This window comes from Camelus bactrianus, chromosome 16, assembly GCF_048773025.1.
Source record: "Camelus bactrianus isolate YW-2024 breed Bactrian camel chromosome 16, ASM4877302v1, whole genome shotgun sequence".
Taxonomy (NCBI): domain Eukaryota; kingdom Metazoa; phylum Chordata; class Mammalia; order Artiodactyla; family Camelidae; genus Camelus; species Camelus bactrianus.
The window spans coordinates 13543231-13557581 of record NC_133554.1 but is presented as its reverse complement, the minus strand read 5'-3'; the positions used below and the strand labels follow the sequence as shown (position 1 = coordinate 13557581).

General features: G+C 34.5%; 1 protein-coding gene across 22 annotated transcripts in view; it reads right to left on the bottom strand.

Annotated features, from left to right (window-relative positions):
- The window catches only part of BCAS3 (BCAS3 microtubule associated cell migration factor), a 482829-nt gene that overhangs the window by 278226 nt on the left and 190252 nt on the right, over positions 1-14351 (bottom strand). For 17 of the 22 annotated variants that reach the window (XM_074342661.1, XM_074342657.1, XM_074342669.1 and 14 more), the window contains one exon: positions 5073-5117. The exons of the other annotated variants lie outside the window; for them this stretch is intronic. In XM_074342661.1, the coding sequence (XP_074198762.1) occupies positions 5073-5117 (45 nt within the window). The remainder of the gene's footprint in view (positions 1-5072; positions 5118-14351) is intronic. 22 annotated transcript variants of the gene reach the window in all.

The following is a 14351-nucleotide window of genomic DNA, read 5'->3' as shown; positions in this document are numbered from 1 at the left end:
AAGCTAAAGTCTCTTACACTTCTGTGATGTTACACATAACTAAGCTTCTGAACGTAAAAGTAAAAAACATCAACACAGTATTATTATACATAAACTCATTATTTCCTGCAAAGAATAAGTATCTCATGTTAAAAGTATTCTACAATTATGCAAAAATGATCACTTTAATTCTTCATTATTTCTTCTTTTTCTTCTGACAAGGCCTTCATAAATCACATGAATAAAAGTCTGTGTTTAATAAGTAATTAAAAGTTTGTATCCCTGAAACTAACTTACTACCTCCTGCACGACACAGTGCTATGTATTGGGTATTTAGCATATTAGGCGAACATATTCTTAACAAGTTATTTATGTCATCAATCTACATTTGGAATGACTCCGGTATTTAAGCAAAATAGAAACTGAAAATATGTGCATGTGTGTGCAAGACTTTCAGAAAAATAAAAAGGGAAAAATAACCTAAAGAAATGATTATTATTAATAAAGTATTTTCTATGTGAAATACCCAAAGGGAGAAAATTTAACTTTGATTCAATTTGCCCTCTATCCTAAATTTTAAAAAGACCGACTAGGAATGCTAGGTGGAAAAAGAACTGAACTTTTTCACAATGACCCAGAGTATTTCTATGGCAAATTAAACTTTTGTTGGCAGAAAGATAAAATATGAAAAAAAAACGATACATATATGAGAGGAATAACGAGAAAAGTGTTAGCCTTGTCAATCATGTTCACTTAGAGATTGGTGACCCAACCACCTTAGGAAAGCATTCCAATACCAGCTTTTTGTCTTTTTTTCTCTCAGTATCTTCCCGAATTCTCTGAAAGAGACTTAATGAATTGCATTAGAAGTTTAAAAAGAATAGCTCTGGGTGTTTGGAAGCCTTCTCTTATTTATTTATTCACTTATTATTAAATTAGTAATTGATATAAAAAAATAAAATTTCAGTGTATATGCGTGTCCAGAAATGACTGTGTTGATGATAGTTATAAACCAGAACAAAACATGCTGGTAGCGCTGGGAGACTCCTCCCCCGAGAACTGCTTTTTACTCCTCTGAGCCCATCATAAACAACCCTGTGTTCAAAACTTAAAAGAAAAATTTGCCTTAATTTGTGAACAAAACATAAACGACAATGGAATGAGTTCAATTTTCACCGTATCAGTCAAAATAATGATAAAAAACATCACATTTACTAAATTTGATCTGAGACAATATAATCAAAAGTAAAATAAATGTAAAAAGAAAATAAAACAAAACAAACAAGTAAGGTGCTAAATTAAAACTCAGGGGTTTTAACATTTTTGTCATTTCTTCTGGGAGACTTAACCATCTAATCATAAAAGGAGAATCATTTTCAGTGCCATCAGACATTCTGGGGACATTAACACTATGGTATCTTTAAAAGTATTTACAAAGAGTATTGAAGATACCCATTGGCTTTTTTCTGTATTATGTAATTCAGTCAGATAAACATACTGAATTTCTCTTGCCTGTTTTTTTTTTTCCTCCACACTCTACTGTAAGGGGGTGGGAGGTGGGGTGGGAAAGCAAAACTCTTACGATACTGGCTTTAAAATTATAGAAAAGTTATGTCCATCTAGATAATTTTACCACAACCTATAAAATGGGATGTAAGTGGTGAATCCATGGATGGCACGAAAAGCAACAGTGAGGTCTGGTGCCTCGTTCAGAAGGACAGAAACATGGAAAGAGCTAAACTGAGATAGAAGCACCGTTTTTTTCCTTCTCTAAAACATAAGGGTACAGTCAATATTGTAGCTTAAATGTTAGACACAATATTGATGTAAGAATTACAAGTGGTATTATGTCTTTGTGTTAAAGAAAAAAATTTTCTCTACGTTCCTCACTGTCATTAGGCTTTCGAAAGTAATTTAGAAGTTTCCTCTCACTCTCAACTTTATTTGCTAAAGGAAGAACTAAGAGGGAAACTGAAAGTATTTTATTTTAAATAAAGACATTAATAATATATTTAAAATTATTCTATCACAAATTATTCTTAAAGATCTAACAGATTAATGTAAACCTTGCAGATAAGAAAAGATTCTCCTCTCCATATAAATCTTTCCTTCTAAAAATGAAATTATAATATCTTTTAATATCCTCAGAAGAGCAATGAACTATTTATACAAAGACTGCACACTCTCAGAGCTAATTAAAACTTCAAATATAATTCAGTATGTAAGTTTTAACTCTTCTTTAAAAATAACCTTATATAATACTGTACAGACAGGTTATAAGTAAGGGATATATTCAAAAGGACCACCTTTTGTCCACACTGTTGTGCACACGCGTTTTCTTTTGCTAAGCAGGTCAAAAACAGCAGTAATTTAAATACAATATTAGATGCAGATTAGGAACTCAATAAATACTTGTTATTTATAATACTGAAAGCAAAATTCATTTGTAAAATTTCACAATGGTTCTATCTCTTAAAATTTCTGTATTAGAAAGTATATCACATGTGTGATTCTTTTATATTATTTTATACTGTCATTCAAATTCAAAAATCCTGGAAGATACATAATCTCCAGAATGTATAAAATGACTAAAGGGTTGAAGACGGCTTGCATAGTTAACTTTCCAACAAGCTTATTTGGTTGTCGAACAAAAGACTCAACTGAAACTGCATGAATTTAAACAATTAAACCAGTTTATCAAACAATGAAGAATTGGCAGAAATTGTGATCTAGCAAAAGGAAAATCTTAGCTAAATATAAACATTTCAACTTGAAAGCAATAAAAAAAAATCTGTGTGAAATTTATATAACATTTTAAGAGGAACTATAAAATTTTCATATTCTTCCAAAATACAAATACTACCCTACACTGGAAGTTCTATAAACTTAATGAAATAAATACATGTATTTAGTATAATGTTTCAAAGCAGTAAATAAAAACATTCTCAGGTTGAATGCTAAATATCATAGAAAAATAATTTTAAAAAACTCTTAAAACAAAGAAGCTCTTATAAACAAGAAAGAAATTGTCAAATTTATATTCATTTTGCTGCCTTAATTTGAGGTTTCATTAAGATCTTAATGGGAAAAGCATGCACCAACAGTAAAGGAACGTATTTTGAAGGAGGATCTTTTAAGCGAGTGTAAGTGACTAAAAACGAGTTTCTTGGGAGCTAACGACGGCATCAAACAAACCACAAAGCGGTCTTCTAAAAGACAGGCAATGATTTAAAAGTCTACTATATTTCATATATCCCTTTCTTTAATCTGGCTCTTTTAATCTTGTTTCAACCTCAAATCATTTCTGGTTGACAAGTGCTTTTGCTTAAATTTGAGGGGCACATGAGCTGTTGAAGGCATGGACTTTTCTTATTTCACATACAACATTTGTTATTCCAACTCCACTTCAATGCTAAAACTTCTATCTTTATTAACATACTAAAACTCTTTTCCTTGTACTGAGAATGAGAAATCTGTCCTAAGATGGAATTTAATTCTAAATTGAGTCTACAAAGAAATGCTGTCATATGTTGAATCTGGCATTTAAAAAATCAACGGTTCACTATAATCTCCTGAGTAAGATCCATGTATCTTATGTGTTTTGGGAAGAAATTTTGTTAACGAAAAGGATAAAGATTAACTTTCAGGAAATGTTTACTCGTTTATACCCTGACTTTCTTTAGAACAGTTTCATAATCTGTGTTCTAATTTCGATGATGCATTTTAAAGAGGAAATTTTTATGATGATTTCCCACCCTTTTCTAATATGACAATGAAATTTTCAGATGTTCCTCTGGCAAATGAAAACTGAAATTAGTTTGTGTCAAATTATACTGTACCTTAAAGAACTATTTAAGTTTCTTTTTGTCCAAGAGAAAAAAGACTGAAGGTTTTTTCCTAGAATAATGGGACAGTATATGAGTAAGTTCCTCAGCAGTTATGAGAACTGCACACACGCTCAGTACTTTTTAAAGTACTGTAACCATATTTATAAAATCGATGTAACTTAACATTAACCAAAACTTCCTTTTGGCTCACTCACTCTTAAAAGCAAAAAAATCAGGATCTAATTTAAATAAGTTTCTTTCAAAAATGGTTTATTTTCCCCTTAAACCTTCAATGTTAGTAGCAGCTAGCATTTACTGAGCACTTACTTTGTACCAGGCACTGTTCTCAGCAATTTATATTTTCAGTTCATTTAACCCTCACAACCAACCTGTGAGGTAGGTGCTACTGGTAACTCTATTTAATAGAGATAAGGAAACCAAGAAACAGAAAGGTTTTAGAAAATTGCCCAAGGTCATCTAGATAGTATGTGAGCTGGGAATTAAGACCTGGACAGTCTGACTCTGGAGCCCTGACCCTTAACTATTATATTAAACACATTATACCAGGTTCTAAATACATTCTACTTCCCATCTTTACATGAAAGTAATAAATATACTCTGCTTCTTTTCTATGATCATCGTATCTAAGACTGACAAAGTTGTAGTTTTAGCACTCATACAATAATTTATTAAATAAGTTACAGCAAGTAGGTGCTAATAACTCAAAATTATAGATTATTTAGGAGCTTTTATGTGAAACACAAATTTCCTCTGGTAGCTCCTTAAATACCTAAACTATTCAAAACAGAACTGACTCTTGTTCCTTTGGTCCCAAATAAAATGCAATAAAAATTTATAGGGGAATTTTAGTATACCTTATATATATTTATATTTCAAAATGAATCATGCCTGCACATGTTCAGCATGACAAGTAGGGAGTCTATCACTATAATACTCAAAGCTTTAAACCTGGGGGTTAGCCTTGTCTTATAATATATACTAGCATTAGGAGAGAATTCTTCTAATTTCTTTTTTTTAAGTATTAATCTATGATTTCTTATGTGACTTCAAGAAATGAAGTGAAACCCAGAAAACAGATCTTTTAAGGTTTAACCACCAACACTCACGACCCAACCACAAATTCTTCCGTGATTAGGGGCATCTACCTGTGATCAGGCCATGCAACTGGAGACACAGGACACAACAGAGTTACGTTCTGAGAGAACAGCAAATGAATTAGGCATGCGGGACTGAACCGGGACTCACCATGGAGCTTTTATGGAAAAACACCCCGCTCCAAACAGATAAGGCCTTCATGGAAAAGGGGGGAAAATGCACAAAAAATTAGAGGAAAACTCATTGAACATTAACAAATACATGTAAATCATACTGTTATAGAGTATGAATAAAATAACTGAAAGAATTAGTAATCGTTTGCAATTCTGTCGCAGATCCTAACGAGTCTGATGAAACCAACGAACAGAATGACGTGCAGTAACAAGTCCCTTAATTTTCACAGGGTTGGAGATTTCAAAATGTTCTATTTCGCCCCCTTTTCTGGAGCACCCCTGTAGGGTCCCTAAGGTAAAATAAAGTAAATTTCACATCAGAGGCCCCTTACAACAAAGTCGAAGTTAAATGGAATTATTAGATGGAAAAGAGTGAGACCAGTAGCAACAGATGCGTGGTTGTGTGACACAAAATGTTTAAAATTCGTGAAAGAGGACTCAGTAAAAACTTCAATAAGCATCTCTTGCTGTTCACCAGTTGTAGTCTCAGAACCACAGAAAGTGCATATTTTCTAAATTGCTTCTTTACAGTAAGTTGAACTGCATATTGCTGGTCAAAGGACCTAACACTAAACACAAGTATTTAGTATGATATATTTCCATTAAGGGTCACGTTCCAGGAAATTAGCATTTCTCTTAATAGTGATACAGGTGGTTAACTTCCGCTACCTGGCCTATACTGGGTTAGGCTGGAATACAGGAAACTAAAGCCATAATTGCTTCTTTTAAATACAGCCGGGGATACAAAGCAGACTTCAGTGTTACACGTTTTTCTTCTCAATATTCTGTTCACAGCATTTAAGACATGCTATGCATATTTGCACAGAGATGACTGAGTGATTTAATTATATCCAAAACCAAATACTGTTGTAGCATCTGACACTTGTAAAGAAGACGTTAACAAATGGAGAAGGAAAGTGCACTGCATAACCTGGACATTTTCTTCTTCAAATCTGGTGTTAAGAACATTAAAAAAAAAATCCTGATAATTAGCATTGATCTCCCAGTAAACTGAATATATTTGGCCACAAACTAAAACTTGAGGGAAATGTCTTCACAACACTGAGGACAATTCTGAGGACTAATACACAGAAGATACAAAGAAGGGAACAGAAAAGTAAGAAACGAATTAGAAGAAAGAGTGAGTTGGAAGACAAAGATATTGGAAAAGAAAAAAAGAAAAGAAACTTTAGAGAACGTCTCAATACAAGGCAAGGAAACCTCTCCCACACTTAACGATAAGACCACAACCAGACATACGTCATCATCCACATTTAGGACAATGGATTTCAATTATTTTCTTGACTATGACCCACAGAAATATACAGCTGGCCATCTTTATCTGCAGGTTCCACATTTGTGGATTTAACTACTCACAGACCAACATTTTGGGGGAAAAAAATTCCAGAAAGTTTTAAAAAGCAAAACTTGAATTTGCTGCTCACCAACAGCTATTTATATGACAATTTACTATTCACAATGTGGAGAAGATTCAAAGTGTATGGGTGGATGTGCACAGGTTAGATGTGCAAATACTAGGCCATTTGTACAAGAGATTTGAAGACCCACAGATTGAGGGGAGAAGGTGTCCCGAAACCAACCTCCCCCAGATACAAAGGGACATCTGTATTTTAAGATGTAAGTTGGTATGTACACAAACACACAAACTGAAACAAAAATTTAATGAACGTCTTTTCTGTCTATAATCAACCTTACCATTTTCTATTTCAATGTTTATAAAATGTTGAGATTTAGTTACAGTGAAGATTAATGCATATAACAGGGTAGGTCAGGGTGGGGCCTTAGATTCTGTATTTCTAACAAGCCCCTATAGAATGCTACAGCTGCTTGTCTGCAGAACCAGTAGCAAAATTACATTTTATTGTATTCTATTCCATTAATAAAAAAACAAGTTAGTCACAATCGCCTTCTCTGTTTACACTAATCACATCAGAAACAAAATGTTACTGGAGTTCTCCCTGTACTTTGACACTGATTTGAATAACTGAAATCATGTGAAGACTGCAACCTCTCAATAGCACAGTGATGCCATGAAGAAATGATCAATGAAAATGTATGGAAAGTTTGATACATTTCCACATGCCCATAAATGCCTCAAGAATGAAGCGGTTATTGTTGGCACCCACCACTCAACTTCCTGTCATTTTCTTCCTTGGGCAGACACCTGAATTCACCAAATACTTCAAATGGCTCTGACAGAGGCACTGTGCCTTGGGAGGTCTGGGCACAAGATAAAAGTTAATGTATATTGTATTGAAGCTGAGCCTCCGCATTCATCCCAAGTATCAGGATACAGCTGATTCACTGCAAAGAATTTGAAAGTTTTATCTTTGTCTTTGATGACTTAAAAGGCTTCTCTATTGACCCAACAAAAACAAACAAAATGAAACAAAACCTTGAAGTTTCTACATTTCAAAAGACAGCTGATGTTCCCACCTTTAGAGCCAGTAAATGCCTTTTTCCAAGTTTAGTTTCCCTTATGCATAAAAATGAAACATATTAACCAAACAAATTAAACACAAGTTTTGGGTTCCTTTTAATCTCCTAGGTTTTCCTTTCCAGGTTGCAGCAGCATGTTACCAACAAGATTTCGACAGCCCCACCACCATCCCAAAATGCACTGTTAACTCTCCAGACACGAGTAAACAGGCCTGCGCTACCAGCAGCATTGTCAAGTTCAAAGACCCTACAGTTCTCACGGTTCACGGCATAACCTGGTGGGTGAGGTAAAAGCTACCTTCAGTCAAATAAAAAGATCTCCAAGCTAACCCGGCTCCAGGAGAAAACAGAAGGTGGGGGAACAGGGTGAGAACCCGTTTTAGTACGTACACTGGGCATGGTCCCAACCTACACTCACCCACTTCTTACCCACTCCCACAAACTGGACCTCTGCCACAGACACGCCAAAGAAGAGCCACAAACTCCAAAGAGTTAGTGACTGACGTAATTACTGACTTCATATGGGTAGTGTCAGCTGTTGCTTTGAAATATGCCCGCTTCATCTTTCCTCGGTAGCAAAAGAATGAAAATATAAAGTCACAAAGGACAAGTCCACGATCCAGCTGTCTTCACCTATGACTCTCCCCTCCCCTCCAAAATCCCGCAGCTGGAGTTTTACACGGGGGTGGGTAGGAGGGGGAGGGGAGTGTGTGAGGGAGAGGGCATGCTGAATTAAAACTGTCTGTATTAACATACGCAACTCAGATGATCATGTTCAGGTATTAAGGATGTCTTCAGTTTTCCAAACACTATTAAGTTGCAGCAGATTTAACAATCTGCCATATGAAACCTATGCACTATGTCATGACTGTCCTTTTTAAGCTTAATTCTGATGGAAAAGCATCAGGACTGGCCAAGAGACAAAAAATCCAGAAAAACCCATTACAGACTTATTTCAAGTCCAGCATGAAATGACTTGACCATTGTTTCTCAAAGGGTTTCTTCTACAGATTCTTAGATAATAGAAAGAAATTGTCTTTTATATCATATCTTACTAAAGCTACATGTCTTTAAATCCTGACTCCTTTTTTTAAAGGCCAAGCAGTACCACAAAAAGTTTGGTCTAACTACTTAAAAATAAGGCAAATCTGAAGATTTTTAAAATGTAAGTAAAAAATAAAACTAGATTTGATTCAAACATGCTGAAATCCTACACAAGCTGACTCAAGCGATGAAAGGCATTAATAATGATTAAATTTCACCATCCAGAGTTAAAGAAATAGTTGTAGTCTGAGACAAAAATCCTATAAACATACTCTGAAGGTCCTATTTTCCAGTTGTTTGTGTCCTATGAGAAGTCAGGCACTATCACTTAACAGACATCAGCATCATACAAATATTAAATGTACTGAACAGAGTAAGGGCTGTATGTGTCAAACTGGAAAGTAAAGCTGCATTCTCTAACAATATATTCCAGCCGCTCTAATGACGCTGCTACACTCTGTATGCCCCCTTTAAGCAGCAACAGAGATGGACTCACGTTTCCCACATGCACATGAGCAAATTAGTCTTCATAACATTTTCAAGAGTTACTTTAAATTTTTCATTAATTTAATTTTAACCATTCCCTACTAAAGAAACCAATGGCACTACTGGCTCTCAAATTATTGATCTGTTAGGCAAATTCAAGCTGAAACATACAGGTTATAATTGTCTAATTTGAGATATATTCAACATGCAAATTTAAATGACAAGCTCAAGATTTTCACTAGAAAAGCATTAATGTTCAAATTCTGCCAGACACGGCAGAAAAGAGACTAGAAAAGCTTACATAGATTGTCAACATTCTACAGAAAGTAATGCTTCCTAACTTATAACACAGTATATAGGAGAATTAATCCCCGCCCTCCCCGCCTTGCCAAGTCCACAGATTTATGGTAAAAGGGAAGAAACTATGGAACGGTTTAAGTACTCTCCTGATTTAACACAAAAATTGAAAACTAGTAAGTATGTTACACATGTAGACATATCCACATCCATTCTAATGAAAATACATTATCCATTCTTTTACAGCTGGAACCAAACATTTAGAGGTTAGTATCAAGAAATAACACACAGATAAGACAGGGCTAGGAGGTGGAGAAGTACATCTGCGACTGTATCCAGTGAATCTTTCTCCAGATCTTTCCCACTTAACTCTGAGAACTTCACCTCTAGGGTGTGGGGCTCAGGTCAAAGTGTCTAAACAAGCCAAGGCAGACTTAACTAAATTAGAAGAAGGAATAGACCTTCCTTGAGGACTCTATGCCAATGTCATTCATTTACTTAACAAGCTCTGATGGCAGATCTGGGCGACAAATTCCAACTAGAGATCATCGAGTAAATGCTATTAAATGCTTTCAGTTCTAACAGAACAATCATCTAGATTTTGTAAATGGAGCTCTTGCTCCACACTGGCCTAGGGCTCAGCAAGGAATGAGGCTTAGAAATTAGGTAACGGGATTGAACATCTGGTGGGAACTCATACGCTGCAAGGCTGAAAGATTATAACTCATACATACAAACTTTTATTTTTCAGATGCAGAAATTTACCTAGGGCACGGTGGTAAAGGCAGAGCCAAGATGAGAGAAGCCAGAGCTTCAGATTCCTAAGTCAAGATTCTTTCACTGCATTACCTAATTTACTTCTACAGGGTCAGGCCAAAGGTTCCTAATATCTACCTCAAATTGCTCACAAAGAAATGACTAAACATGACGGGGTAGGAGTAGGGGGAAACAGGAAGCTGCTCCATTTAAGAAAAAGGAAATCTATAAAAGATGACAAATCGTATCATTATTTACTAAAAACGGTCAGCTAGTTAAGAATAAGGAAGTAACTTCATTCCCAATTTGTTTTTTTTTATTTCTGTGAAATTACTCTGACAATGTTTTGAAATGTACTATTCTCTGCTTGTGCCTACAAAATGTGCATATAGTAGTAATGTTAGAGTCAATATACATAAAATTAAGCTTACTGATGACAAATTATCTTTTTTACTACTTTTACATAAGAAGCATTTAAAAAAAAAAACCTTTGTCACTTACTTAATTCATTAATGCCACCAAACATCCACGAAATGTTGCTTAATAAATCCCTACACTCCAAAACAAGGAGCAATCCATCGGTACCCAGTTTCACTTTTAACAGATGAGGACTACTCTTATTTACACATGGTAAAGACAGGACGGAGGTCTTTCCAACCCTCCAGTCTTAAGACCGGAAAAAAATGGGTTTTCTTTGAATGAGTGACTGTTAAACCAAATGACGGCCAGCACTCCTCTACCTTCCTACACCACAGTAGAGTTAAGCAACAGCTGTTGCCAAAATAGGCCTTATTTCCTCCAAGTGCAGCTTCAAGGTACAGAACATGGAGGTGTAATTACATCTGTCTTTTGCCATTTGTAGGTCTACTGGCCCCGCGAATGTCTTCGAGTAAGACAGATGGTCCTACACTGCACAAGCTTTCAGGGATATGTATTTCCAAAAATAAGAGGGCAGATGTGAAACATGGTAAGCACAATTCTATCCCCTGAAGGTTTGAGTTGAGGCTTCCATCTAAATTTGGTTATTTAAATATAGGATCCCAGGCAATCCTTAGAAATCTCTGTGCTAGAAATGTAATTTTTTAATGCTTATTTGATGCCCTTATGCCAAACATCTAAGACACGGAATAAATAAATATTGATCCAACCTATGTAAGTATATAATTTTACTAGAATATTACCAGGCATTACTCATATGTCTATAAATGAGTCAGCTCCGTGTTCTCTCTCTACATAATCCATGTCCAATATTTCTGTTAATTTTATTATTAAAAACCTAGGAAAGCTATGTGATCGAAGCAAAGTTAGAGTAAGTTAGGATTTCCACAATGAAAAGAAATCTGGAAAATTAAAAGCCTGTTTGTGCATCACTCTGGTGACCTTAATGTAGCAATCAAAATTCTCAGTAAATATAATAAAAATTGCTGGAAATGATGCAAATGAGCTAACTGCAGTTTGAGATCTGGTCACAGTAAAATCTCTAAAAATAAAAATGAAATAAATATAACTTAATATCCAATGGGATGAAACCTAGTGATATAAAATGTCTAGAATGTGTTTCTAATCTCAGCATATTTGAAAAATGGAAATTCGGGAAATATATTTTGTTCTCGCAAAACAAACACTACTTTTGGTAAGGCAAAATACATGTATTTCAATGAAAATGCTAAGTTTTAAGATAATAAGACCACAAACTACAATTTGAAAATTCTATGACCATTAAATGTTTGGGTGACTTACAGTAATACTCTAAGAATTATAAGGAAAGTCACAATAACAATTTCTGAATATAATCAACAAACCCTTCAGAAAATGGCTTAAGGGTACCAAGTCTTTTAATCTACCAATAGCCAAGTGCAAGTTATGAATACTATCATCAAAGTGTTTATAGGTCACCATAATCTATATTAACAGGAAGGGAAAAAAAGAATAGCACAAGGGGAGGGGAAAAAAAGAAGGGTGGGTGGGGTAATTTACGATGCACTGAAGCTCTGCCACAAGTAGGGATTTCATTACAGACAACAACTACAATATATACCAAAAAAAAAAAAAACTAATGAGTTTATGGTGGGTGTGCGTGTGCGTATGCTCGCCTGTGCACACAGAGAGTAAAAGAAGATAAATGATGAAGCAAATGCATTAATCCGTTAACATCTGAGAAATCTGGGTATACAGGCATTCCTTTCACTGGTCTTATAACCTTATAACTTATATACAGTCTGAATCTGTATCAAAAGGTTTTAAATTACGCATTGTGGGACAAATATTAATCATTCTCTTGAAACATTTCAATACAGGACATATTAAAAAGAATTCAAAGACTTGGCAAAAATAAAGTAGTTTGAGAACTGAGATAAGAAGCCTAGTCAACAATATGGTACATGTATCTTGAACTAATATTAATTTCAAAACACAATTCAAATTCATATCACTTAATTCATTAATTATTAAATTGTCTAGAATACACACACTCTACAAATCTAGGAACCGTGACTAAGTTTTTAAAAGGAAAAGGAAGCACAGAATGTATCCAAGATCATAAAGTATGACAGCACAGGAAGACACCAGATGATTAATAGTTTCTACCCATCAAAGGGCAGAGAGAAAGAGAGTAGCAAGGGAGAGAGTGAAAGGGTGTGTGAGAGATCGTTATGTTTTCATTACGGAAAATTTCAAATACATACAAAAGGAAACTCACTTTCGACTCCTCTCCACAAATATTTTTGAAATAAATTCTAACTTAGAAATAAAATGAAAATCAATAGGAAAATTTTTAAGCAATCTTTCACTTAGACTCAGGAGAAACAGATAAAAATGCAGAAATACTTTGTATACATTATACAAAGAAAAAAAATGAGTTACCTGTAAATATAAGTTCATAATACCTTTACTATTCATAGCCACTCTTATTTACTTTATTTTAAATTAAAAAAAATGAAAAGGAAGGAAAATAAAAAGTCTAAACTACACTACTACTGAACATAAAGAGTTAAAAAATTGAAATCATTTTTTCTTTCAATACAGGCCGAATGATCTCATAAAATGTGTGATTTGGGATCTAGGTTTGCTGTATTTTGCCCTTTTTTTGTCATTGATATACCACAAACTCAATTTCTGCTTTCAGCAATAGAATCACTCTATATGCAAACACCATTCCACTAGGTAGAGGGTCATTTTTTGTGTTACAGTAAAATCTGGAGCTCAAGGGCCTGGTTCCTGAGAATGCATATTTCTTCTTAGAAAAGCGACTTCTGTAAACAATTTACAACCTAGCACAACAATATTAAAACATATTGATACAGCAGCCAAATAATTTAATCTATTCCTTTTGTTGGAAAGACTGAGAAGACTATTTGAAGCCAAGGTGAAATTTTCTCCTGACTACCTGAATACAGAATTTTAAGATAGTTGTTCCATCTCAAATTAGGTTAAACCTCAGGATTGCTGATTGATGGAAACAGGTAATTAGCCTATAGACATAAATATTTTTTGGTACAAAATGGGAGTTTCAGAGTTGCTATACAATTGAACATCTAATGATATCTTAGACACAGCACTTTTTTTGCCAGAACCCAAAGAAGTGATAATTTTATAATCCTAATAGGTAAGAATTTTTTTAAAATTTTAAATAACCTAAAATAAGCACAAAGATATCAAGTGCTTTATCAAGTCTTTGAGGATATTATTGTGACCAATCTGAGTAACACCTGGGACCCTGGCTTTTGAAAACCATCCACAACATCACATTGCCCTGACACTAATGATGATAGAATCATGATAGACTAGTGTATGTAAACTGTACCTTGACAGAGTTTCTTTTTTTAACTATATTAGAAACATGGTTGTCATATAAAGTTCCCTCCTTAGTATTTCTATCCGTCAAAATTTGGGGGCCATTATATATCCAGATAAATGTCCACAAAAGCAAGAAAATGAAAGTGTACTACTCTCAGACAAAGCCACAAGGCAGCAACTATAAGACTGAGTAGATGGCTCTGGTTTTTATTAGTCAATACTAGTTTTCACAACTTGTCACTGCTTTGGTTTTTTTTCCCTCTCTCTCTGAATGTGTGTGTACATGGTTGTGTATGAATATGATTGCGCATGTTCTCCACTTTGTACTTAACCTGCTGCCATTAAGTCTCATGTGGGCTGGAAATGAAGAACATAATCAAAACCACTCAAAGAAAAAGTACATTTTATTTTTTACATA